Source organism: Pollachius pollachius (assembly GCF_949987615.1).
Source record: "Pollachius pollachius genome assembly, chromosome: 20".
Taxonomy (NCBI): domain Eukaryota; kingdom Metazoa; phylum Chordata; class Actinopteri; order Gadiformes; family Gadidae; genus Pollachius; species Pollachius pollachius.
Window position 1 is genome coordinate 15,112,940 of NC_136953.1, and position 26,892 is coordinate 15,139,831.

At 44.1% G+C, this 26,892-nt stretch overlaps 1 protein-coding gene across 8 annotated transcripts in view; it reads left to right on the forward strand.

Annotated features, from left to right (window-relative positions):
* Nucleotides 1-26,892, forward strand: part of LOC307090792 (receptor-type tyrosine-protein phosphatase delta) — a 361,739-nt gene that overhangs the window by 309,009 nt on the left and 25,838 nt on the right. For 5 of the 8 annotated variants that reach the window (XM_079757563.1, XM_079757560.1, XM_079757565.1 and 2 more), the window contains 16 exons: nt 2,456-2,644; nt 6,688-6,798; nt 9,722-9,991; nt 11,302-11,883; nt 12,164-12,309; nt 12,660-12,804; nt 14,376-14,681; nt 15,554-15,747; nt 16,191-16,217; nt 16,657-16,774; nt 17,285-17,872; nt 18,391-18,491; nt 18,984-19,240; nt 20,442-20,535; nt 22,105-22,314; nt 24,142-24,302. In XM_079757563.1, coding sequence (XP_079613689.1) covers nt 2,456-2,644; nt 6,688-6,798; nt 9,722-9,991; nt 11,302-11,883; nt 12,164-12,309; nt 12,660-12,804; nt 14,376-14,681; nt 15,554-15,747; nt 16,191-16,217; nt 16,657-16,774; nt 17,285-17,872; nt 18,391-18,491; nt 18,984-19,240; nt 20,442-20,535; nt 22,105-22,314; nt 24,142-24,302 — 3,499 coding nt within the window. The remainder of the gene's footprint in view (nt 1-2,455; nt 2,645-6,687; nt 6,799-9,721; nt 9,992-11,301; nt 11,884-12,163; nt 12,310-12,659; nt 12,805-14,375; nt 14,682-15,553; nt 15,748-16,190; nt 16,218-16,656; nt 16,775-17,284; nt 17,873-18,390; nt 18,492-18,983; nt 19,241-20,441; nt 20,536-22,104; nt 22,315-24,141; nt 24,303-26,892) is intronic. The other 3 variants (XM_079757567.1, XM_079757562.1, XM_079757566.1) reach the window with 1 other exon arrangement.

A 26,892-nucleotide genomic window follows, 5' to 3' on the forward strand; every position in this document is an offset into this window, starting at 1 on the left:
TCGTTTGTGTCTGAGGGGTTGGCTGATTCTCGCCACTAGTAGCTGGGTCCTCATCATCAAAATCCATTTTGTCTTCACTTTTTATCTCTTGTCGCACTCGCAGCCGCACTATCTTTCCGAACTACTGCGCTCTCTGCTGCTCCATGAGTGAAACACGTGACTAAAAGGCTCTTCGTCATTGGCTGAGGGTGAAGCCCTTCTCAGAACCTAGAAGGGAGAGAGCGCTTGGGAGTGCTTTTAAACCATGGACCTATGTTTTAAACTCACAGAAGAAAGTCACATTTGTCAGTTGGACTCGGCTCATAAAAAAAAGAGAATCTAATTAATCGATTAATTTAAAACTTAAATCGACACGGGGGTGAATCGAGATCGCGATTTTATAACGATTTATCGTGCAGCCCTAGTTCAAACTGTGTTTATAAATGAGTACTTCACACATTGTGGGGTAGCCTTTTCTCCAAAAGGCCGCTCTTACGAGATATCTTATTTGGCACAAAGTGTTTTTATTGTTTTGTTAATGTCACTAAATAGCCTCAATCAATGTTCTTAATGTGCCATGGTTCATTAAAGTGTGCTTGCGGCTATTGTGTTTGATCAGTTTCATTTCAATTTAAGTAATCGTCTGTTTGACCTTGAGGAGGCCAAAGGAAACTACTGCGTAATGTTCAATCATTTCCTCTTCACGTCCCTGGATTTCCCCTTTTCATTGGCCATTTAATTCATTACTATTATTAAATGGCTCTTTTGTAGTTATTTTTAGTTTAAAAGAAATCTGCAAAAAATGTTATCTCCATTTGGGAATGTTTTCGGTTTTGTGAAGGAGCTCTTGTCATTTGACCACGAAAGTTAAATTATCTGGATTTTTTAATGTCCGTTTCTAGTCATCACAACAACATAGGCCATATGTCATTATTGAGATTAAATGATAATGGATAAATTACATTTCTACTGTTATTGATGCTGTGGATGCAAGGTAAATGGTCCAAACCCCCTCACAATCCCATGGCATTGTGGGTAGAGTATAGGTATGTGAACCATATCATTGGGCCATGAACACTGTATATACTTTATATCTATGCATCACAACCAAAGCAGCAGTTCCCAGAGAGAGTTATCGGCTCCAATTTAAAACAAACAACCCCCATAAACGACAATTGTAATGTTTCCCTTGCTCTGCATGCAATTATACATTTCAAGCAGTACTCTTGGGGCCTACAAAGGTCTGAGAAAACCTCACCAGCGGATACCATGCTGCTTCACATTACACATCATGTTAAATCAATGCAGGGTTCTGTCGAGAAACACCACTGATACCGTAAGAAGAAAACAAATAGGCCTGCAGATGTTTTCTTTTTATTCAAAACATCTCATTGCAATTCAAAGAACAAAATTGAACGCAATGCATTCGAGGCATGCTGTAAATTGAAAAAGTGAATCAATAACGGCCCATGGCAGTTGGCCGGCACACTAAATTACTAAAGTACAAAAGAAGTTTATAAGTTCACCCTGTTGTAATAGGGTTTGAAACATCTTTGGAGGAGATTCTCCTGCCAGATACCCAAAAGCATTATTGGAAGGGGGCCACTGTTGTCATTTGGCTCCTCGCGGCATCTGAATGATGTTTTCAAACCAATGTGTCCTCATGAAAATTTCATGAACAAAGTGACTGCCCACAAATATAAAAGCTGTTCAGGACAGAAGCATAAGCTGCTAGTTAACCATATGGCAACCAAGTTTAAATGTAGAGGTTTGATAGGAATCTAATTGGCAGTTACCTGAATGGGGCTTTGTAACAATGTAACATTGTTATACAGATGGAGATATTTCTGTATTTTGAATTGAGTTTGCATAATCAGCTTAGAACACAAATCACACATTGCATTCAGCAGGGTGAAATCAGGTATTATTACTTTTATATTGTCTTGTTTTGCTGCAATAAAATGCCGGAGTGAGATACAAGCTAATTATCCTTCTTTAGATTGAAAATGCCTAAATCTTTTTATACGGTAAACCGGGGTGAAGAAATTCATTGCAAAGCAGTAGTATAAACATAAAAGTATGCGGTAGTGAGTCACCATGAAGTACTGCAGGTAAACCGACGTCGGCTTCCTTATAGTTTGTTTTTACAGTTTTAATATCTACAGTTAATTTGAATTGGTCGATTGATTCAACTTGATTTTTGGTAACCAGAAGATTGCTGGTTCGATCCCCGGCTCCTTCAAGTGTCGCGGTGTCCCTGAGCAAGGCACCAAGTCCTTAGTCCTCCCGGCGAGCCGGCTGTCGCCTTGCATGGTTGACACCGCCGTCGGTGTGTGAATGTGTGCATGAATCGGTGAATGTGAGGCCACATTGTAAAGCGCTTTGAGCGGCCAGCGGTTAGAAAAAGGCCGTATAAATGCAGTCGATCTTACTGCTCCATGTTGACCCCTGTCCCCCTCCCTCCTTGTGCCCACAGAGGACCAGCTGCCCGCGGGGTTCCCCACCATAGACATGGGCCCCCAGTTGAAGGTGGTGGAGCGCACGCGCACCGCCACCATGCTCTGCGCGGCCAGCGGCAACCCGGACCCTGACATTTCCTGGTTTAAGGACTTCCTGCCCGTCAACACCACCAACAACAACGGCCGCATTAAACAGCTCAGATCGGGTAGGTCGACTCCAACCCCCCGGCTGCCCTCATGGCTAGCAGCTTCCGAGCACTCTGGGGAATCCCAACACTGGGACTTTTGCTTTGGGTTGTTTGTTTTCTTGTGTGTGTATATTTTTGGGTTGCTGTTTTTTCTCCTTGATTATTCTTCTACTGCTTTAGTTCCCACTGTGTCCTTCTTCTTGTTGTTTAACTTGCAGTTTGGTTTTGGTTTCTGTAGGTAATGGCATTGAGTCCTCTCTTCGACTATTTGTGTGTGTGTGTGTGTTTGTGTGTGCGTCCAGGTGTGTGTGTCCTGGTGTGTGTGTGTGTGTGTGTGTGTGTGTGTTGTCGATCCCCCCTTCCTATCCCTTGTCTTCCAGTGTTGTCGTGGCCCTGTCGAATTTGTCCCTTCTTGTAAATGTTCTGCTTCTATATTTGCGTCTTCATTTCTCACTGCTGTAACTCTTATATTTTACTTAGAAGGATGTGTTGGGGTTGGCCTTTTTATGTTGATATGATTTCCACTGCCTCTGAGCAGTTTGTTTTTTGCTGTGGGTTCCATTCTCGTCATCACTTCTTTCATTGTTTTTACTCACTCAGAACTTGCAAAATATGCAAAAAAGAGGAAAGAATTAACTAGGAAAGCAGTTGCCAAGCACTACGACTATCACATATTTGCACAAAATGTCTGTGATTTTCATCTTTTGTCAATTTTAGAAGGAGATTTTTACATCAGAATCTGAATGTGAAACATTTCCTAGCTTCTAAAGTCACACTTGTGTTGTGTGAGGTCAACAAGGAAATAACATTTAGGGCACAAGTCGCCACTTTTTCATTAAATACTACAACCTTGAAACTTTGAATCATGAGGAGTTTTCTGCTTTATGTGCAGTAGAGCTTTTTTTAATTAGTATGCAGCAAATTAATCTAAAAAGTAGTCCCCTGAATTATTCAATACATAATATATTTTCTTATAATGCAGCTGGAAACACATTTGATTCACAGTAAAACGTAACTCTTCTATGTTTGACCACCTGTCCTCCCAAACTTCACAGCTGTCCTTGTCGGGTCTTCTTCGTGTTAACCCTCCTTCCCTTGTTTTCAACAGAACTGTGTAGAATTAACCCTTTGATTTAAAAATGTGGACTTTCAATTCGCGTAGCGTTGATGCTTTTAAAAACAAACCTTGTTAACTAAAATCCTAAGAGCTATAATCACATTCTTATGCTGTCTTTCTTCTTCTCTGTATTTTTAAATCTACAGAATCCTTTGGTAAGTGCTTAGTTCTGAAGCACACATCACCCCCACTAATGTTCATGTTACCAACAACTATTAAAATGCATGGCATGCATTTTACTAACAGTTACAGTAGCCAACTCACAGAGGTGGCAGGGACACACAAGCTTACCCTACCCGCCACGACTGGTCTCACTACCAGCAGAGGCACTTCTAGGACAGATAATTTTACATTAGGCACAAAAAGTTTAGCACAAAAATAACAATGATTAATGTTTAACATGTCTCACGTGTCTGCCACTCACTCACTGACCCACTTATCCACTTACTCTCTTCACACCTCCTCCTTGTGTTACGTTAGGCTGTGTCCAGATTCTCTGTAGCTCAGGGCCTAGCAGAGCCAAACCCTACCAGGAGCCGCAGCTCCCACTCTTGTTTCCTACATGCCAAATCCACAAAGTCTTTCCTTTGTAATAGATGGGCCTCACTTGGTCCTCAGAAGTCATTGTCGCTACCGACATTGGCCCCAAGCCTGTGGCACTTCAGTGTGTTCAAAAGTTCCTCTCTCTAACCTATGGTTTTCCTATGATGACTCCTGTCTTTTCTTTACCACTAGAGTACAGAAACATTTTCTCTCCCTCTCTCTCTCTCTCTCTCTCTCTCTTTCTCTCTCTCTCTCTCGCTCTCCCTTCAGAACCTTTATTTACGTACCCTGTTAAATCTAATTTGATTCTTCTTCCAAAGCCCCCCCAGCCTCTATCTTCTCGTACTAATGCTTCTTCTTTCTAATCTTATTTGCATTCATATTATCCACCCAGGTGGTACACCAATAAGAGGTAAGAGTGCTGAACTGACGTTCACAGAATGAAAATAAAACGAATTCATTCTTGCTGTCAACCCATCCATTCATTCGAATCACCCTCCATTTTGTCCCCTGTTTACCGATTCCAAATCCCATTTCGTTCATCAAGATCTTTTTTTCTTTGGTCCTGTTTCGTTGACTATTCCATTTCTGTACGTCTATGCTTTATTCTACTCCTTTGTCTCCTGGTTTTCCAGGGCCCATTTGGCTCACTTGTGATATGCTTGCCATGGCTCAAATAAGCATATCCAATGACAATTATTTTTAAACAATTTTCTTTTTTTATCCGTTCATTTTTGTTTTCTTTTCGGCCATAGCGAATCATGTGTCCCTCTTTTTGTCCAACTAAAACAACCAAGCCTTTTTTCCCCCTTAGCTGCTCTTATTCAGCTCCAAAAGTATGCGCAGATTGCCGTGGAAGCACGCAGGCATGCTGAAGACAATACTGCCTTTTCTATGCCTTTTTTTCTCCCAAAGAGTTATTTCTATCTTTGCAAACTATTTTTTTTTAATTTCCTCTATTTGCTTTCCTCTTCTGTACCTTCTACAAAAAAGCCCAAACAACTACTTTTTTGATAAAGTTTCTACGGTGCTTTTTTTCTCTTTCACCTATTTTTCTTACTTTTCTTGGGTTTGGAGACTATTTTACTTTTTTGACTTTTTTCTTCAGGGTTTGGGGGAAGGCATACAGTTGAGGCCGGCGAGGACCCTGATTGGCTAATTTTTGCCGTGTGACATGGAGTTTGAGAGTTGTTGAATTTAAAGCCATTTTTCCCCTCGGGTCATGTGACACCACACTGCTGATCCCATTGGTGGATTTTTATGGGTGTCTTTTGTAGCTTTGACAAGCTTACGCAGTGGTTGGTTGACTTCTTGTGGGCCCTGGCCGACATTTTGAATTTTGTCTTCTAATTCAATTGCATTTTATTTTTCAGCTAAGGGTTGTCAGAAGGTTGTAAGTTGTGCCGACATACATATCTTGCTATTTGGGAAGATGTGCATGTCCAAACTTTTGTTACCGAGGGTTATCTATTGGTTTCGCTTTACACAAAACTGAACAATTATTTTTTTAAACATGTAAGCAGCCTTTTTTCGATTTTTTTATACAACGCTGCATTTTTGATAGTCACTTCACCATCAAGAAGTCCCAAATTTAGATGACTGTTTCAAGTCACATGTGATTGAATATGCTAAGTCCATACCTAAATTTCTTTCTTTCAATTGTCCTCCCTTTTTATGCTGCTTTCTTATACTGTAAACCTCTTTTGTTTGATCCACGCATTCCCATATTGACCAGTCCAATGATCTGTTGTATATTGTAGGTCTCGCCCCTATACCTCACTTGAAATTTGAATTATATAGCATATATAATTATCCTCTTAATATGCATATGCATATATACAGGCTTTAGGATGAGTTAAGATGGCATAGATCATTCAATATTTGAATGTTTTTCTTGTTCTCTCTTTCAAAGTCATCAAAGATGATACAAATATACAATTAATACAATTAATAATGCAAGTTAAGCCTTGTTAATATTATTATATTTGAATTTATACACATAGTCTGTCTGGCCTTTTTCAAAGGAACAGCACTCCTTTATTGCAAGTAAGGGTTTGAAGCTCCAATCTCACTGTATGTGATCAATGAATATTTCCGAAGATATGATAAATATAGGGGAATAAATTCGAATCACTTATAACTTTAAACTGATATGTGAATTCCTGATATGTGAAACAATAAATTGGCCACTCTTAAAGATATGCAACTCAAGGTGTTTTAGGATTCAATGATTTCTTGACATTTCCATTTATACTGCCACAGTACCAACTTTTAATTGGGCAGAGCCAGAGGAAAAAAACAAAGGGATAATCGCCTTTTGAAGCATGTTCTCATTTAGTTTTTTGATACGGTCACGATTTTAACCAATTATCTCCCTGCATCCATTGTTATTCTCAACTAGGGGCCCTGCAGATTGAGCAGAGCGAGGAATCGGACCAGGGAAAGTATGAATGTGTGGCCACCAACAATGACGGGACGCGCTATTCTGCTCCCGCCAATCTGTATGTTCGAGGTAGGAAGCTGCGGTCATCATAACTCAGTCAACAGGTTCATTTACACGTTTGACCAAAAATCAAGAGTTAAAACATTGAATAGTATGTGAATGATGTGGAGTCACGGAACTGAATCTGAACCACGAACCACGGCTTGCTTGGTTGCGTCCTGCGAACACATGTGAAGAAGGTAATTATGGTATGGAGGTGTTTTTCTTGGGGGGGGGGGGGTTTGCACCTAACCTACCTGTGTGGATTTGAACCTGTTTGCTATGCTAATTGTTTTTCTTCTCCTCTAATTGATTATCCGAAGTCTTAACTTGAATGACTTAACCGCTTGTTGTTTTTACCTACTAATCACGCCTGACAGTTTTAACGAAACGTGGTGGACACCACTTTCTGCCATCTGCCCCTAGATTTTGAATGTCGTGTGTGTCCTTTCCACCAAGTAGTTTAACAGATCCTTCCAAATTTTGTCTTTTGTTTCACTCCTCTTGAAGGACCGCCTTATTCCACATTTTTCGCTCAATAATTAAAAACGGAATGAATAACATTATGTGCAGCTTAGTTAATTAGTAAAAAAAAACATTACCAAATTCAGTTGATATTTTTCTGCACATCTGTGTTTAATGTAGGCCTAATTACGTTATGCGCTTATACAAGACAGTGTCAAAAGGCATGTAATCTCATCCAAATGAGTTGGATGGGACAAATAAATAATGAATACCTTTAATCATTTACAGAAAAGGGGCTGGGAAAGAGATCCCAGCTCCCACCGTTTTGAACCAGAGGGTCCTTCAGTCTTGGCATAGCATTTGACCTCCTTGATTATGGCCTTTTTACTCTCTGTGTTTCCCTTGTCTCTCTCCTTCCCTCGTTTTATTTTTGCTCTGCATCAAACCCTAAACATCCCTCAGAGCTACGAGAAGGTTGGTGCTTTCACTTTTTATAACCAGAAATGATCTATCATTTGTTTTCCACCAAAGCCTCAAAATGTGATTCATGTGACCGTACCTCCATGGCACCGTAGCTGTATCATCATTTATTTTACAGTGTTAACCTCCGTTGATGCAATTTCCGAATCATTTGCAAACGCCGTCGTAAGATCTGTGTTAGTGGCACCCAGGGAAAATGGCAGACTCCCGATCCTTGACTGAATGCTTGACTAAATATTAAAACACACACTGCATGCTCACACAACTTTTAACATTGGAAATTAGGCGGGGGGGAAATGGTATTTGCATCTTTTGGCGGGAGTTGGTTTGCATGGTCAACCGGTAATGCTCAAGTTGAATGTTGTCTTCCCCTTACACCTGTCAGTGTTCCTGCTTGGTGACTTTGATAAACGCCAGCACAATAGCTTTGGCATTAATGTGTGAGGAAAGGACCACCAAAATATGTAAACATGTATGTTTAAAAATATTACTTACAATGCCTAGCTTTTCACAATAAAATTACTAAATACTAGGTAGTTAAAAATAAATAAATAAGTGGACTCACTCACACATATTACATCGTGGTTGAAATGCCCCCTTCTGCTTTTACAGCAAATTACATTTTGCTGAGCGGTAATATTCCCCCTTTCCCCCAGAGAAAAATAAATTTCCTCTGATGAGAGTGACTCAACCCTAGGATGCCATGAAAGAATTATGTGTTTGAGTCATTTTCATTAATACTTGACGAATGTAATGATCGAATTAACAGGATGAAAACTCCATAGCGGGGGAACACAAACCAATTGGATATTAATTATATATAGAAGGAGATAAAAGTTGTATTTAATAATGCAACAAGTTCCTCTGCTGTTGATTTCCTCTCTGGAGAGGTGCAATCTGCTTGGCATAACAAGCCGTTCAAAAGGTTGGCAGATGACATTGGGACAAATGTCAGTCATCTTAAGATGGCAAAAAATATGTGCATTGCGTAACGCACATCATATCAAAATCCTACCAACATTGTATACGAGCGTTGGTCACTAATTGTCTCTTCACAGAAAACCCAGTGAGTCTGAATATTCATAAGCAGTAACACTGAACTCATGCCTTAAATGTTGACGTTGTGATCCTTTCCGTTTTGCCTTGCATCCTACCACTCTCGGCGTTAACACCATGTGACAATGCTAGTCGTCATACCAAATTATAACAAATTAACCATATTTGACTGACCCCGTGAACCCTTTCCATTGGGTGTTGTAGCAGTGCAAATCTGAAACCGTTTTTTTTTTTTACCCTGTTGCAAGAAATACAACTTGAAATCTTCTGCAATAGCCTTTACGTCCATTGTGCTCTACTCCTTAACAACGATTTTCTCTATAACGTGTCTGTAAAAGAGAGTAGTGTTTCATCCAATAGGCATGGATCCATCTCTGTGTCTGTCCTTCATTTAAACATTTTTCTAATCCTTTTGTGAAATTTTAGTTGAAAACCAATTTGTTTTCAATGTGCATCGGCTTTTGCAGGAAGACTGATGAGCACAAAAGCAAACACTATTTACATTCCAGTGTGGTCCCTTTCTGAACGGTATCTGTGTGTGAATGTGTATGTGAGGATTTGGTGTGACACATTCATTCACATCAACTGGGGGCGTGCAGCATAAAAACAGGTTGCCATTCAACTCTGCAATCCATTTTTACCGTCCAGTATTGTATGTGCTGTTCTATTCACATCGCATAGTCATATCACATTTATTTGTGCATAATTGTCACAGTTATACGTTGGTATATTGCCTTATGTCCAAAGGGTGGTTTTAATAAACGCTTTCACTGTTATTGTCATGTCATCCAATACTTCGGCCCCGTTACCAACACTATATTTGTGCATATTTGTATCTGTATACCGTCAAAGTTAACATGAAGTGCCTAACATTAGCACCAGCGGCAGCCATTATGTTCCAGTATCCCTGTCTTCTCTTCCCCGGTTTTGAACCGACTTCGTCTTCCCCCAGTCCGTCGGGTCCCGCCGCGCTTCTCCATCCCGCCCACGGACAACGAGATCATGCCGGGCGGCAGCGTCAACATCACGTGCGTGGCGGTGGGCTCGCCCATGCCCTACGTCAAGTGGATGCTGGGCGCCGAAGACCTGACTCCCGAGGATGACATGCCCATCGGACGCAACGTGCTGGAGCTCACCGATGTGCGTCAGTCGGCCAACTACACGTGCGTGGCCATGTCCACGCTGGGTGTGATCGAGGCCGTGGCGCAGATCACGGTGAAAGGTAAAGATAGACGCTTGGTTGGTGCCAAACACACCCAAGTCCAGCGGTCACAGGTGTCATATCGAGTGCATGACTGTCTAGTAGTTATCTTATTTATAAAAAACAATTGGTTTGCAATGTGCATCGGCTTTTGGGGGAAACATACCCCAAGTGCCAAGCACATGGTTCTATGAACATCCTTACTGTACCGACAGCGATATATTGTTCCCCCCTTTTCTGACAAATGTACTTATTGTAAGTCGCTTCGAATGAAAGTGTCTGCTAAATGCCCTAAATGTAAATGTAAGAGGGCTTACGGGTTCTACCCCCAATGCCTGTCAAACCGAAGAGAGATGCCCTAACCCCTGACTGCACCCTGAAGACATACATCCATAACACTTAGTGTCTCTACATATACGCCGACGCTAAAAGGCTCCCTTCAAGTCACGTTTGAAGTCTAGCTTAATGTGCACATGCTTGTAAGGATAAAGATATATCCGTGCGGTCGTTTTAAACACCCCTTCCTGATGCCATAAATCGTTTGCAGAAGATCTAGCCTCAAGCCGTAGACAAGTCCTGGCACACGGACCCTACATCCCCCGTGACTTACTCACCCGGTTTAGAGCGCAGCGTAACGCTTATCTCTCACCGAGCCCGGAGATCCCCCCGCTCACCGCTCGTGTATGTGAAAGCGTGGGTGAGGGGATGTTTGAAAAAACAACAGTTGGTATTGTTTGGTATCCTCCTAGGACACGCCTGTTATCAGAGGGGGTGATCACATCCAGGCAGCGTCTCGCCGGAGAGATCTGGGTGATTTGTGTTGCAGTGTTGCTGCATGCCATGACACCAGACAGAATGATGCACAAACACTCTAGCTTCGTTTTTTTCGTTTTTCATCGCAGCAGCCATAACATGGTGGTATTAGTCACAATATAACGGTGGCTGGCAGAAGTCTTCAGCCCGAGCATGCTTCAGGTGGCATATAAAGACAATCTATTGCCCTGATATGTCTCAGTGGGCTGCCAGTGCGGGGGAATTAAAGACATAAATTTTACTGCTAAATTATTAAGGAGATAAACACCAGGAAATCCCTAGATTAATGGCACCTAGGATCCCTTTCAAGGTTTTATTTTCTTTCGAACACGGTCGAAGAGGTACCTGAACCCACTTGATCTTTCTTTCATTCTTAGGTCTTGGATGAAAATATACATCATCATTGACACATGCAGTATGTTCACGTGTCATGTTTCTTCCATGGCATATTCAAATCTAAAACAAACATCCATTCCTCTTTCGAATCGCTCTTATTATTATTTTCATTTTCAAACCAGCGCTACCCAAGTCCCCGGGGGTTCCTGTGGTGACGGAGCGCACTGCCACCAGCATCACGCTGACCTGGGACTCGGGGAACCCCGAGCCTGTGGCCTACTACATCATCCAGCACAAGTCCAAGTCGTCGGACGACCTGTACAAGGAGATCGACGGCGTGGCCACCACGCGCTACAGCGTGGGCGGCCTCAGCCCCTACTCGGACTACGAGTTCCGTGTGGTGGCGGTGAACAACATCGGCCGCGGCCCGCCCAGCGAGGCCATCGAGGCCAAGACGGCGGAGCAGGCGCCCAGCACGGCGCCCCGACAGGTCAGGGGTCGTATGCTGAGCACCACCACGGCGGTCATCCACTGGGACGAGCCCGAGGAGGCCAACGGGCAGATCATGGGCTACAGGGTGTACTACACCATGGACTCCAACCAGCAAGTCAACATGTGGGAGAAGCAGATCGTCCGGGGGTCCAACTTCGTCACCATCCAGGGCTTGATACCCAACAAGACCTACTACATCAAGGTGCTGGCCTACACCTCGGTGGGCGACGGACCCCTCTCTCCTGACCTGCAGATCATCGCCAAGACCGGAGGTAGGGTCGTTAAGTTGTTTAACAGTCTTTCGGGGCTCATTGATAAATTAACACAATTGAATCTATTGAATTGACTTTTGTTATTATTGTATGATTCCATGAAAATTATAATTGTGGGGGTTCAGTCGGTTGCAATCTGCAACCTCACCGCTAGTTGCCACTAAATCCTACACACTGTATCTCTAATATCAGGTCTAAATGCAGACGTGGTTTGAGTGGCGCCTAGTGCAGCATTTTGTAGTAACCGACAACACTCTCTTGGCGTCAATCTATTTTGCAGTTCCTTCACAGCCGACAGACTTCAAAGGAGAAGCCAAGTCAGAAACAAGCATTTTATTGTCCTGGATCGCCCCAGCGCAGACAGGGCAGGACAACCAGATCCTAGGGTACGAACTGCTGTACAAGAAGAGGGATGACAAGGAGGAGGTAACTAGCTACTCTCAGTATATTTCATTGAACTCTAAACTTCATGAACTCTGAATCACACTGAATCATCTTGAATCACCCCATTCAAATTGCAATCCTCTTTCATTGCATGTGATTCACAATGATGATTGCATATTACCTTCAACAAGTTATAGTTCCTCTGTTGAGGAGGGTCGTGATTTGTATTTCAAAGCCACGATCTTGATACGTCTTATAATCTTATAACTCTTATGATAATGGAGAAAAAGCAACAAGACGGTGGCTCCACTCGTAACGTCACGTGGCATCACGTGAAACCCTGCTATCGCAAAACAAGTAAAGACATAAAGAACGCCCCCTTCCCCCTACAGAAACGGATCAGCTTCGAGCCCACCACGTCGTACCTCCTGAAGGACCTGAAACCCTTCACCACGTACACCTTCCAGCTCGCCGCACGGAGCAAGCATGGCGACGGGGCATACACCAACGAGATATCGGCCGAAACCCCACAAACACGTAGGTCCCCTTCCTTATCCAACCTCTAAATACGGAGACTATGCGGAAGAGTTGTAACAACTTATGGACGGTTGTGGACAATATGCATATATACAGCTTTCATTTCAAATGCATCACTTTATGTACATAACAAACACAAATTAAACTGAAATTTGTTTAACAAGGCACACAATGCCTTGCGTGGTGATGCATTTGAAATGTAAAACACTGAAATAAGGCCAATCAAGGTTAGTTTTACTTGTATCTGATGTGCACTTGGCCATTCCCTATTCACTTTGAATAGACACCTGACCTTTATTGTGAAGTCTTGTTGCAAGGTTACTGAAAAAAACACTCTACCTTTGTTGTGCAAAAACATTCTGACGTGGGCATATAACATATTGCATTATTTATATGATCCCTAATACCCACTGTCATCTAGTTGTTTCGGAAGAGCTTATTTTTTTCGGTCTATAAATAAAAAACAGAACCTTGTCTCCTGACATCACATCAGCAGAACTGAATACACTGAACACTTGCAGGCGTGCAGAACTTTCTATGCTATGCTTTCTACGTCAATATCGTCAATATGGGGACATTGAGAGGTAGTTAAGGGGGGGAGGTAGGAAGGGGCGTATTCATGTATATATATTCGTATAGGAAATGCTCATAGAAAGCTCTGTATTGGCGTGTATCATGGGTATATTCAGATGAAATATAACAATTGTTTCAAATGACAGAGGATACAGACGTATCTTGCAAAATCCTCTTTTGCACCGCAAAAGGTTTAATCAGACTAGGGCAGAGGTGAAGGTAGGTATCGAAGTGGAAACGACTCAAGTGTGTTCCTTGATGTAGGTGCGGAGGTAAATACTGACGTAAGATAAAGTAACAGTGCATGTCAACGTGCTTAGAGTCTATTAATTCAGTCATGTCTTCTTGGGGAGCTCTCTGTTGAATATCAGGCTTTTACCACAAACCAACAGGCTTCGGAAAGGTTGGTGATTTTTCCTATGAATTAAGTGACACATCAACCTTTATGTTTTTGGATTGATGGTAACTGCTTGCACAATTTGTCATTATTAGTATCATTATTTTAAATTTATTTGAGGCTCAAACTTATTAAGAATTCATAATTATTTGGGGCAAATCCTAGACATTGATCAATTGTCAGATTGAGTTATTGCCAATATCATTTTTTCACTAAGGTAGGTTTAATAGTCTGGAGCTGTCCATTCACAAATCCATGCATACATCACACGTATATCACTCACGTTTGTTCATGTTGATCTTTACCTTTTACTTTGCTTTTTGTTTGCGATTTATACCATTGACGTCAAATTCATTTTCGCACGTGTTTGTGGTTTTGTCCTCATTTCGTGTTATTTTGTTTCCTTTTATTTTTTATTCATCATCACCACTACCATCATCCAACCCCGCCCCTGCCTCCTTCCATCCCCCCCAAAAAAACCTCACCCCCCCCCCCCCCCCCCCCCCTCCCCTCCCCTCCCCAAAACAAACTGTGCCCAAAACGAAACAAAACCCAACGAAACAAAACTCTTCGGAACCTCCACTGACAATGGACCAATCAGAGCCCTCAGGCTCTCCCCAAGACGTCACATGCAGCAGCCCCAGTTCCACCAGCATCGTGGTGGTCTGGGGCCCGCCGCCCATCGAGGATCAGAATGGGATCATAACAAAGTACACTGTTCACTACTGGACCCCCGACGGAGAGGACACCACCACGCACGACTCCTTGGACATTCTTCCGGAAAACCCGACGTACCTTCTGGAAAACCTGGAGAAATGGACGGAATACAGCGTGACTGTCACTGCTCACACGGATGTCGGAGCCGGACCAGAAAGCTTGCCCCGGCTCATACGGACAGAGGAGGACGGTATGTGTGCGTTTCCGACGAGGCCCAGCTGCAAAAGCCCCGCTTAACCCACTCCCCTTGACAGTTACTAATAGCATCGCCATTAATCTACAGTTCCTGCCTCCCTTCTAACCTCCCCCTGGCTGCGTTTATTATGACTAACGCTTGAGACATTTCAAATCAATTCCCAGTTGGAATTAGCTTTCCTTTCTTCTCTTTTGTAAAACTTTTTGAAAGGTGGCAGGTTTTTTTAACCGTTTTTTTTTTTCAACTCGAATCAATTTCAACAAATGGTATGGCTTTTTGATCCGACGGCCTCTCACTTCCTGTCTACACTGTCCGACACTTCTTTTCCGTACAATTTTTGAAGCTACGTACAACTGTTTTTTGGCTTTTTGTAGGAGCAACAGCTTTCGGGACAGTGGGAATAAGACAAGGTGGAAGGAATTTTGTTCAAGGCCAATTTTTGTAAATGTTTTTTGCTCATGCAGTATAATCATTTTTAATCCATTTTTCCCCCTTGCCCTTCATAGCCAAAATTCTTGCTGTGCTTCAAGCATTTGAAGCACCCGACTTTGGCTTCATTTTTCTATTTTGACAAAACATTTTTATTCCATCTTTTTAAAATCCACTAATCATTTTTGTAATGTTACGAGATTGGTGTCAGACCTGCCTTTGGCGTTGCTTTTCCTTTTTCCTTGCCATTGTTGAAAAATTGATCTAAATATGGTGATGGGTGCAGTAAGCTGCATTTTCTAATTTTTGACCCCTTCCTCCGCACGCCCACATTTTTCCCCCCTGGATTCGGCCAGGTGTTAACGCAAAGGTGGAAAGTGGGTTTTTCTATGATTGTGACCTCTCTCTCTTATTATCCCATGGTGTTCTTCCTCCAGTACCCAGCGGGCCACCTCGTAAAGTTGAGGTGGAGGCTGTCAACTCCTCGTCAATTAAAGTGATGTGGCGCTCGCCCATGCCCACCAAGCAGCACGGTCAGATCCGAGGGTACCAGGTGCACTATGTCAGGATGCTTAATGGGGAGCCCATGGGACAGCCAGTCATCAAGGACATGTTGATCGATGACGCCCAGGTATAGTAGTACCCTCCTCCTCCTCAGCCAGCTGCCTCATCTCTCTCAGACACTGCACACACACACAAACAATCTCTCTCTGTCTGTCTTTGTCTTTTCCCCTCCATGCCCCTAACCTTGACTCAAAGTCTCTCGCAAACAGCCGCAGTCAAGTCGTTTGTATAGAAAGTTGGTTGCTGCCCTACTTGTAGTGAAAGGGAAAATGCTCTAATGTAAGAAATTAGACATTATTAAAGATTATTGATCCGGTAATTCTACTAATGACTTCTTAATGTTACTCAGCACGGTAGTGGCAACCTAATTAGACGCATCGATCATGTTGTTTTTTATCTTGTATGTTGTTTTCAAGTCAAAGATGTATTCATTCAGTCGTCTGCATTTGGGCCCAATTATATCTACAGTACAAGTCTTTGATTTTGTTCCTCTTTCTTTCCAAAAACCAGTGGGAATATGATGATTCAACTGAACACGTGAGTGGATACAAAATTTATATCTAGTATATAATATAATAATAACACAGACTTTATTATTATTATCTAATATTGAAACAAGATGGGCATATTCATAATCACTGTGTGCTGTTTCAGCCACTGTATAGTAGACAGATGGTTATTTAGTTTTTGCTCAAAGACTGTTAAATTAACACTCACCTCGAAACAGCAGATGTTGAATCGCAGATGGTAAAGTGATTTTTTTAAATTGATGAAGAAAATATATTTTTTCTTGTCTTAACCACAAACTACCACAGCAGCACTCATTGCGTACTATAATACATTTCAAATTATATAAGATATATCAATTTGACTATGCATCCTATAAGAGGATCAGGCTCGGACAATAAAACCTCAGACAAGGCCCTTGGAGCGTGCGGGCACAGGCTCTAATAACGTACCCTTTCCTCCGCTGCAGGAAATGATCATCACAGAGCTACAAGCTGAGACCACCTACTCAGTGGCTGTCGCTGCCTACACAACCAAAGGCGACGGAGCCCGTAGCAAGCCCAAACTCATCACCACCACTGGGGCAGGTAGGTGGCAGCTGTGTGCCTGGACCCTGGGTCCTCCACTGACACCTATAGGCCCCCACCTGGTGGAGTGGGCAGAGAAATGTTCTTTCTCTACTACCTTGGTGGCTAATTGTAGCTATTATTGGCATCATAAAAGCATGTGGTAGGAACAGGGTAATTTTCTTATTTAATGAGAGTTGTTCAGAGAGACTTTTAAAAGCATACCTGCTCACTGTGTGCGTGACATATTCTGCCATTTTGCTTCGAGGCAGCACATGCTGGCAGAACGATGATAGTTTGAATTTGAAATGGGTGATAAATACATAGAGCAGATCTACAAAAAAATACAGAAAATGGCTAGACCGAAATAATATTGAGGATTATTATGTTACTTTGTGCTCAGGACTTTAGAATCAACCTGCATCTTCTTGTGTACTTACACTGCCGGTAGGATGAATTTAAGTATTGCAGGTGGTGCGGGAGAATCAGCAAACATCCCATCTTCACCTTTTTTTCTTCCTTTGTTCCCAGTTCCCGATAAACCCAGACTCATGGTCAGCACCACCAACATGGGCACGGCCCTCCTCCAATGGCATCCCCCGGCCATCACCCACGGCCCCTTGCAAGGCTACCGCCTCCGCTTCGGCCGCAAAGACGTGGACCCCCTGACGGTGATCGAGTTCCCCGAGCGTGAGAACCACTACACCACCAAGGAGATCCACAAGGGCGCCTCGTACACCTTCCGCCTCTCCGCCCGCAACAAGGTGGGCTTCGGCGAGGAGACGGTCAAGGAGGTGACCACCAACGAGGACGTACCCGGCGGCTACCCTCAGAGCATCTCTGCTGAGGGGGGCACCACCACCACCATTCAGGTGAGCTGGAAGCCGCTGCTACTGGCAGAGCGCAACGGCAACGTGGTGAAGTACGCGCTGCAGTACAAGGACATCAACAGCCCGCGCAGCCCCTCCGAGCTCTTCATCACCGCGCCCGAGTCCACCGTCATCCTGGACGGCCTTCGACCCGACACCACTTATGATATCAAAATGTGTGCCTTCACCAGCAAGGGCCCCGGGCCATATAGCCCCAGTGTGCAATTCAGAACACAGCCTCTGGATCAAGGTAGGACCATTCCCGAAAAGACTACCCCCCTCCCTTCCTCCTCCTCCTCCTCCTACTCCCCCTTCTTCACTCCTCCACCCTTTGTTTAAAACCAGCTCGTCCTTGTAATCTCGCCAAAAAAGCAGCCATCTCTACAAAAACGGCCGAACCGAGAAAAAACAACAAGCCGATCGACCAATCAAAGCCTCCCCTTTTTTGGTCTATATTTAGCTGCCCTGCAAAAAAGTGAAAAAACGATTTAACCAAAAGCGTAAAGTAAGTATGTGTTGTCCCTTGTGTTGTCAGCCAAGCAAAGGTCAGCCATTCATTTTATACGCTGAAGCTGTTGGTCAGCAGGTAAGAAGGGGGGGGTCGGGGTATGGTAAGCCTTAATATAGTGCTGAAACGCCCGCTGTATTTCAATCGGGCTTCATGCTCAGGTAAGCATGCGCGGGGCGGGCGGGAACCTCCTTGGGTGGATGACCACTAAAGTTGTTTTGTGATTTGTGTCTAAATCTTCTACTCCCCCTTTCTTTTAGCAGTGTTTGCAAAAAACTTCCATGTGAAGGCCGCCACTAAGACGTCTGTGCTACTCACCTGGGAGATCCCCGAGAACTACAACCCGGCCCAGCCCTTCACTGTGAGTCACGTCCCTCCCAGCCGGCTCACTTCAGGAACGGCAGATATGTTGAAGAGGATAGGGCTGCTCGAATCGCGTAGTTGTCAAATATGGAGCATAATGCGGCCGTGGGGTACAATAATTTGTAACGACAAGGCCGCTGTCTTCTATGTAAAGAGATTAAAAGTGTTTAAGAATAAGAAATCCCAAGAGTGCTTGTCATATTGTGAGAGCGATATTAACTAAATTTGCAATAATAGCAACATATTGATATGGCACAACTACTAAAGAAATATGTTTATATATATGTGTGTATTTAAATATAATAGATAGATAAATATATGCATAGAGAGATTGATACGAAGATATATATATATATATAAATACATAGATCTATATTCATGTGAAGGCCTAAGACATCTGTGCTACGAGATCTATCTATAGATCTAGTTGCAATAGATATATAGGAAATGGTTAAGTTTATATTAAAAACTACAACTCCCACACATCCAGATCCTGTACGACAACGGGCAGAGCGTGGAGGTGGACGGTAAGATCACCCAGAAGCTGATCACGGGGCTCCAGCCGGAGACCCAGTACTCCTTCCTCCTCACCAACCGGGGGAACAGCGCCGGAGGGCTGCAGCACCGCGTCTCCACCATGACCGCCCCCGACATCCTGCGGACCAAGCCCAACCTGGTCGGCAAGACCAACTCCGACGGCATGGTGACCGTTCAGCTGCCGCCCGTGCTGACCACAGAGAAAGTCAGGTGAGAGAGGCCCTCGATGCTCTTAGGTTGTCGACCCCTAACTGCTTCTCAGTCGTTCCCTGAGACGCGCACATTTATGAGCTGGTAGGGTTGAGGCTAGAGTTGTTCCGATGCCGATACCAGTATCGGAAATTACTCTGACACCGCCTAAAATTCAGCATCGGGTTTCGTTGAGTACGCAAGTCTATGCGCTGATCCGATACCATCACATGACTAGCTAATGATTACAAAGGGCATCACAAAAAGAACATGGAAAGTTGGAATGGGATACACGCCGTCTTCGACCTATGTGGGTTGAGCTACCAAGTCAGAAAAATGTGGATGCTCACGCTTAACTACAAGTATCCAAATACGAGCCCCTTTTGACATGGAGGCGCCACCCCCAAACCTCTCGACTTTCTCCATTCGTAACTGTGCCATTAAACAAAGTAAGAGAATTTTCCTGAAGCAGATATCACATCCGGCCCACTTCATGTATGTGTGCTAACAAGATGTAACTCAGCATCACTTAAGCCTACGTCCCTACTAAGCTCTCTAAAGTCGGTTAGAGTCAAAACAAACAAAGCCCGTTGGATTGTCTCACATTAGTCTCCGAACTCGCACTTCAAGTCCATCTTTGTTGTTTATTTTCTTTTTGTTTCCAGCCGGTGCACTTGACCGTGCCTCTGTCATGCCAGGATTTAAGCTAATTAGTGTGGCGGGCTAATGGCTGCCACGCACACTAACACTAGCTTGGCTAACACCAGCTAGGGCTTTGCCCAACCAGAAATTCCGGCCGAAAAAAAAAGACAGAGACCATTATCTCCATTGCCGCCCCAGCTGAGGGGATAAAAATCATTTTAATTCCATCTTTCTTTTGTGCACATGAAGAGCCTGGCTAATTAGCTCACTGTGGGGCTCTTCGAGATGAAAGAGTAGTCCCTGAGTTCTGTGAGCATAATGCTAATACATTAACTTCTTTTTCCTCCTTATCTCGATGCCGCATCCGCCAAGGCCAGCGACTCTTTGTAAACCAAACAGACTGTGTGGTGTGCCGTTTCAAAGCTTCAAAATGGCTCTGTGCGGATTTCCCTTTTGTTTCATCTCAGACCTGCTGTGATTCAAATATTAGGAATGATTTGGCTTTGATGTGATTTGTTAAAAAAAATGTCCTCTCTGAAACGTTTTTACTAAAGATGGTGATGTGTGTGCTCGCCCACAGGGGATACTACATCGTGGTGGTCCCGCTTAAGAAGCAGCGAACGGGCAAGTTCTTCAAACCCTGGGACAACCCGGACGAGATGAACCTGGAGGAGGTAGGTGTCGAGGTTATGGCCAAGGTTTACCCAGCGTGATTCAAAGCCACAATATGCCCACAGAGAAAAACACAGGGGACAGATAAGGAACAGAACCGTCCATTTACATGCATTACTAAGCCAAACACCGTGTGCTCGAGGCTGGGTGCGATGTAGAAATCGGACTCCCTGTGGCGGCAGTGCGGGGAAAAAAAGGCATAGGAGAGGGCCTCGCTGATTGCCACAAATAGCATTTTCTCCTATGACAAGGGCTGCATGGAGTAGCGCTGGAGTGCACCGCAGCGCGTTCCCCACACCTCCTTCTGCGCGGGTCTGTACGGTAATTACATGAAGAGCTGCATCAGGTCTTTGCGTCCCCGCACTCGTTCCTGGAAACAAAATTAGGGACAGGCTAAGCCGCTGGTTATGCAAAAGTCCTCGACAACTTTTCTATTTAACCACCCGAGATAATGCGCCGGCGTGTGTGTGTGTGTGTGTGTCGCATCTGCGCTCCAATAGGCATGCAGCTCTTTTGAAACATTCGGAAAGTGCACCATTTATTTTGATTATGTATTTCATACATTTTGTTTTACATGCAGCGGTCATGCAAACGCATGAATGTGTTCGTCAAAAAATGGTGCATTGCCTTCCTAGATAAGCTCCTTTTACGACCAAACGTGCGTGTCACGAAGGTACGCAATGTTACGCAAACATCGCTCTTTTAAACTTGATTATACAGTCTAGAAGAACAGCCAGCATCGGTTTTTAACGTTTTTCTAAGCTAGTTGTTAATTTGTCGTGATTGGTGAAGGCCGCATTGTGTCTCATCTGGACTGTGGGTTTATGGCGTCTGCCTTCAAGCGCGTGTCTGCAAGCCTTGCCCGGTTGCCCGAAAGAAGTCAGACTGTCAGAATTTATTTGTTTGTCAATATCAGCACTCACCTTTTCACAACTTTTTCCCAAGGGCAGCTAGATTTAACTGTGTTGACAGGGGAAATGATTGAAGACATTGATTGAGGACCTACAGGCCTGGAGCAAAAACAGAACACACATAGGATCACACACACACACACACACACTGTGCGCGTACACACCCTGCCGTCATTCACGTGGCTACACACTCACACACACTCCCACGTCCATACACATTCACAGAAGGCGGACAATGTACTGAAATAGAGTAGCACTAGATGGTGTTTGTGTAGAACTGAAATTGTGTCTATCCAAGCTTGGTATCTTTAAGCTGTCCATACATATAGGCAGTGTATGCATATTATCAGAGACGACACAGCGCCACATATCTTACACAGGTATTTGTATACTATAGTCGAATGCATGCCACCGGCTTCATGCTATAGTTTCAGACACACACAGGCAGGTGTGTCTGTAATGTGTAACTGGGGACAATGGTATGTGACATTGTTTCACAAACTGCCAATCGTCATCATCACTTTTAAATCGGGTAAACGAAGCGTCGTATATTTGCTATTGTCTTAAGCGACGTACAAGGCTGAGAACAGCACAAATTAGGAATCACTTTAGAAATATACATTTTGGCTCATTAACTAAATCAATTAAATTAATTTCCAGCTGCTGAAAGAGATCAACCGCACGAGCAGGGGGCTGCGCTTCCAGCGTCAGATCGAGCCCAGAGCCTACATCGCCGCCTACTTCAAGGACCTGCCCACCGAGTTCACCCTGGGCGACACCAAGACCTACGGAGACTTTGAGAACAAGCAGCTCCAGAACGGCCATGAGTACATCTTCTTTGTGCTGGCCATCCTGGAGATGTCTGAGAACGTGAGTGTACTCGTATATTTAGAAATAAATACGTCTCAAAACAAATATCCCCACCACCTTTATCCATCTCCCTTTCCCTCTCTCTCAAGAAATCGTTCTTCCCCGCTACCTTGGACACATGAAAAGACTTCAGCGATATTGATTTCACCGCCTCTAGTACAGACACAAAACAATTATATTCAAAGAGGTGTGTGTCTGCGCGCCGGGTAGCTTTTTTGTCATTGTTCTTCCTCGTCTGTCTTTAGTTTTTTTTTCCGGACGTTTACTTTGAGTAACGGTCCCCTGGCGATATGCATTTCTTCGAACCCATCTGAGGCCCCTTCCTTCGCCTCTCAATCGCAACGCAGCCGATGCCTTTAAAAGGCCTACCCCACCCCCCTACGTAGAGTGGTGGAATCCCCCGAGACCAAAGCCAATCGCCAGTAAGGAGCCTCGATAAGGGGGCTAGTCTTTAATTGCAGGGGCCGGTTGCGTGCCCGGTCGTCCTTATCTGCAGCTCTGCAGATCGAGTGGTGTGCAAGTGTGGGTTCTGGGGGGGGAGAGAGAGGAGGTCTGATTAGGCAGCTTCAGGCGGAATGATGGATTTGATGAGCTAGGGGGAAACTTAAGCCCATCCTCACGCACTAACTCGCAGTCCAGGTAGAGCCGGGGAAAAATAAGAGGGAAAAAACCAGAATGACGGACATTGTAGAATCTACCAATTGGCCGACTGAAGCACAGATTGGCTTTTTTCCTCTCCCCTAAAGCTTTTATTTTTTTATCTCGCTGCCCCCCCCCAGAATTGGAAATAAGTTAATCAAGTGGCCATGCAGAGGAGATAATGCAATCATTATGGTTTGCTATGCTCCATTGTGGAAGGAACACACAAACTTTAAAGTGGCTAATCCCGCTAATTATGTCTATTGGCAGTTGTAATGTCTTTGCCAGTGAGGTGTTTTTTGTGGGGAAGGTAAAGCTTGCAGGGAATCAGAACCGCAAACACCGCTACAGAACATGTGATGTAAAATGCCACACAGGTCAGTCGGACCAACACCTCTGTAAAGGGCTGATTGTCCCACGTTTACGCAACGAAAGGGGGTTACGGACCCCTTATGTCCTTGCGACACCCTCCTTGCGTTCATCGCAATGGTCTTACATGCGCCTCCTGTGTTAAAAAATGTTAACCTTCCGTCGAGGCGACGCAGCAGCAAGGGCTGTTATTGGTCCGCTTACTAAAACCTGACGCAGAACCATGAAGGTTCACGACTGCGTCAAAGCGTCTGCGTTGTCATGACGTTGCGTGAACGTGGGACCATAATCAGCCCTTAAGAGAGCAACATACCATCAGTAGATATACCCTCCCGATTTGCAACCAACACATTGCCACGCCCCCTCCACCCCACGCACACACTCCATATTTCATCACCGGTCTCACATTATTCAGAGTTGTCAATAGTATATCAGGGGAAAATATATGAAGTTAATATATGATGTTTTGCTCCAAAAAAATACAGCAAAAAATAGGCCCCAAAGTCCTATCCAAGGCACGATTTTATGAGTTTGTTTACGTTGTAAAAATGTATGTTGTCGAGAGAGAGCAGTTATTTAAATTGATATAGCTTCTGCGTTATAAATTATGCCCCTCGATCATACCGCTACATCGATATAAATGTGATATATTTTGTGCAAGCCCTCAGTATATCACCATAGTTAATAATATCCTCCAGCAAAGATGTTTCGCAACGCACATTGCTCTCCCACATACACACACACACACGTTAAAGTACTGTGTGTGTCTTGGGATTTACAACAAATCAATGTTATTCTTTCTGCATTTCTGTTCCACAGACGATGTATGCCACCAGCCCCTACTCCGATCCCGTCGTGTCAGCTGATATCGACCCTCAGCCAATCGTGGACGAGGAGGAAGGGCTTATTTGGGTGGTGGGCCCAGTGCTGGCCGTGGTCTTCATCATATGCATCGTCATAGCGATCCTCCTCTACAAAAGGTGAGGATATGAAACGGCGAGGCGGGCAGGATGTTCATGAAAGGACAAGTCTGCAATGATTGTGACTGCGGTGTTTTAGTAGACAAGCCCGCATTGCGGTCGTGCAGAAGTGACGGGACCTGTGTAATACATGAAATGCAAAGTGGACACATTTTTTTTGTGACACTCCGCATATACACCCTCAACGTTCAGCTACAGACGCAAACAAACTCAGGGCTGCACAATGCATTATATGCAAATCTTCCAAGTGCATACAACAAGATAATTCTCTCATGCTGGGAGGAATATTCTCAGTCCAAGCCTCTTAGGCTCCACCTGTCACACGCACACGCACGCACACACACACACACACACACACACACACACACGTCCTCAGAATTTCAAACACAAACGCGACACCAACAGCATACAAACACAGGCACTGTAGTGAACAGGCTGCAGTAACGTATATTTCACAGCAAATCAAAACAAGTATTTGGTTTAGGGGGATTGGGGACCGGGTGTTCCTCATCCATTTATCACTCCAGCGTGGGAAGGCAAGGAACTGACTCAGTGCCTCATGTCCCCGTGCAGCTTAAAGGCCCCTCAAGCTCCCACCGAGTTGATGCCCTGGCCCCTCCACCTCCTCTCTGTCAGCCCCCCACCACCTTCCACCTCTCTCTCTCCACTCACAGCAAACACAGTCCCCTAGCTCACCACTACATTGCCGAGACACACAGCATGGAAACTGAAGCACTTTTGGCTGCTGCGTGCACGCGAACGAGCACAGGTTCACATGCACTGTGGAGGTTGTTTACCTTCTGCCCTTCAATACCCCCTTCTCAGAATCGCAGAGAACAGAGATGTGGTTCTTGTGGACCGCTGAATTAGTTTTGGTTGAGATTACTGCTAAAATCGTAACGCCGTAGCTGTACTTTTGGCCGAGACGACCACTCATTTTGGCCAGCGATGAATCATAACAGCATTGCATATTTCTATAGAAGCCTGTACACCAAGCATGGGCAAAAGATTATGAGAAATAAATAACCTATATTTGCTTAAAAGATTTAAAATAACTACTTTATGGTTAAATTGACCAGCATGTTATTCATGAATTGAAAAACTATTCCTGAATCTCGTAAGAGTGATGTTGTTTCATTTGAAAAAATTCACACAATTCAACAACAACATCCATCACGAAATCATTTCTAAAGCACATCGCCCAAGAACAAATCTTGGATGCACCTGAGACAAAACGGCGGTGTTGAAAGTGCCACAGAAACCTCCAGGGGGGGGGTAGGCTGCCTATCAAGTGTAGCGTTACTAATCTCTTTCACGCACCGAACTCGGGGCCGTGATTACTGTTGTTTCTATCTCAGGTAATCATATCTCCCAGATCCCCCGCCGTAGAGAAACACAAAACATGATAAACAAGCAGAAGATCTCAGATTTTAAGGTGTACGAAATAGGGATTTTTCCCCGTTACGAGGGAGAAATCATAAACTAACTACAACTAAAGTTTCACCCGTTTTCTTTTCTTGCTAACCAAATGGAGCAGCAAACCAGACAGGTAAGACTGATGGAAGGAGAGGAAATAAAAATGTCTCGTTTTCAGCCACGCAGTGTTTCACATTACCGAAAAAAAGATTGGATGGCCGTTAAATTGACCTCCCCCGCTGTTCGGATGACACATCATCAAGTCAAATCATAACATCAAATGGCTGGAAACCTTAAGAGCGATCGCCATAATGATATGTCTTTAGCTTATCTCCTCCTTGAACAACTCCTAGACGCCACACGCCATCTTATCTGATAAGCCCTGCATGCTGTGTCCTGCATGCTTTGATTTCCCATGTCACGCTTACAAGCTGGTGTGTGCCTGAAAAACAAAACCACGGTTTACCTAAACAATTCACAACAACACATTTTTCTTAATAACCCGAGTCCCACAATCACCACAGACATATTATCATATTCCCTCCCTGTGTAACTCAACCACCGGCTCAAAACGCAATTAACTGCACTGTTAATTACGGTTGGAGGTGGTGTGTGATTAATAGCCGGGGAGGTAAACAATACCCGCTCCCCCAAAACGGTCACGTCACCTCAGGGAGCGTGAAGGGGTCTGTGTAATCTCCCCGATACGTGGACCTAGTTATCTCCATTAACGTGATCTCCAGCGAGCAGGTTCTCTCCTCAAGGACGACCGCCCGGGACACATGTTGAGCTAAACGTTCCCCAACTGCTGCCGCTGATTTCAGCTTTCGCTGCGTTGTCATGGCTGTCGGCCGTCGGTTGTTATAACAACCGCGCGCCACCGTAGACTAAGAGGCTGTCCCTAGCATAACATAATGTAAAGAGGCACATATCTTAAGCCGTTTCGGTCCCGTGTGTGTGTGTGTGTGTGTGTGTGTGTGTGTGTGTGTGAAGCGGACTTCTGATATAAATATATAAAAAGAAGCTGCATCAAGCCATATAATTTGTAAATGTACTTTAATGTGCATTAATAGGCCTTTCATGCACACTACACACTCGTGGAGCAACTAAATTGAATTGTTTAAAAAGTCAACATTAATTCCCACTGTCTGCAAGTGTGGTCATCAGAAAATAT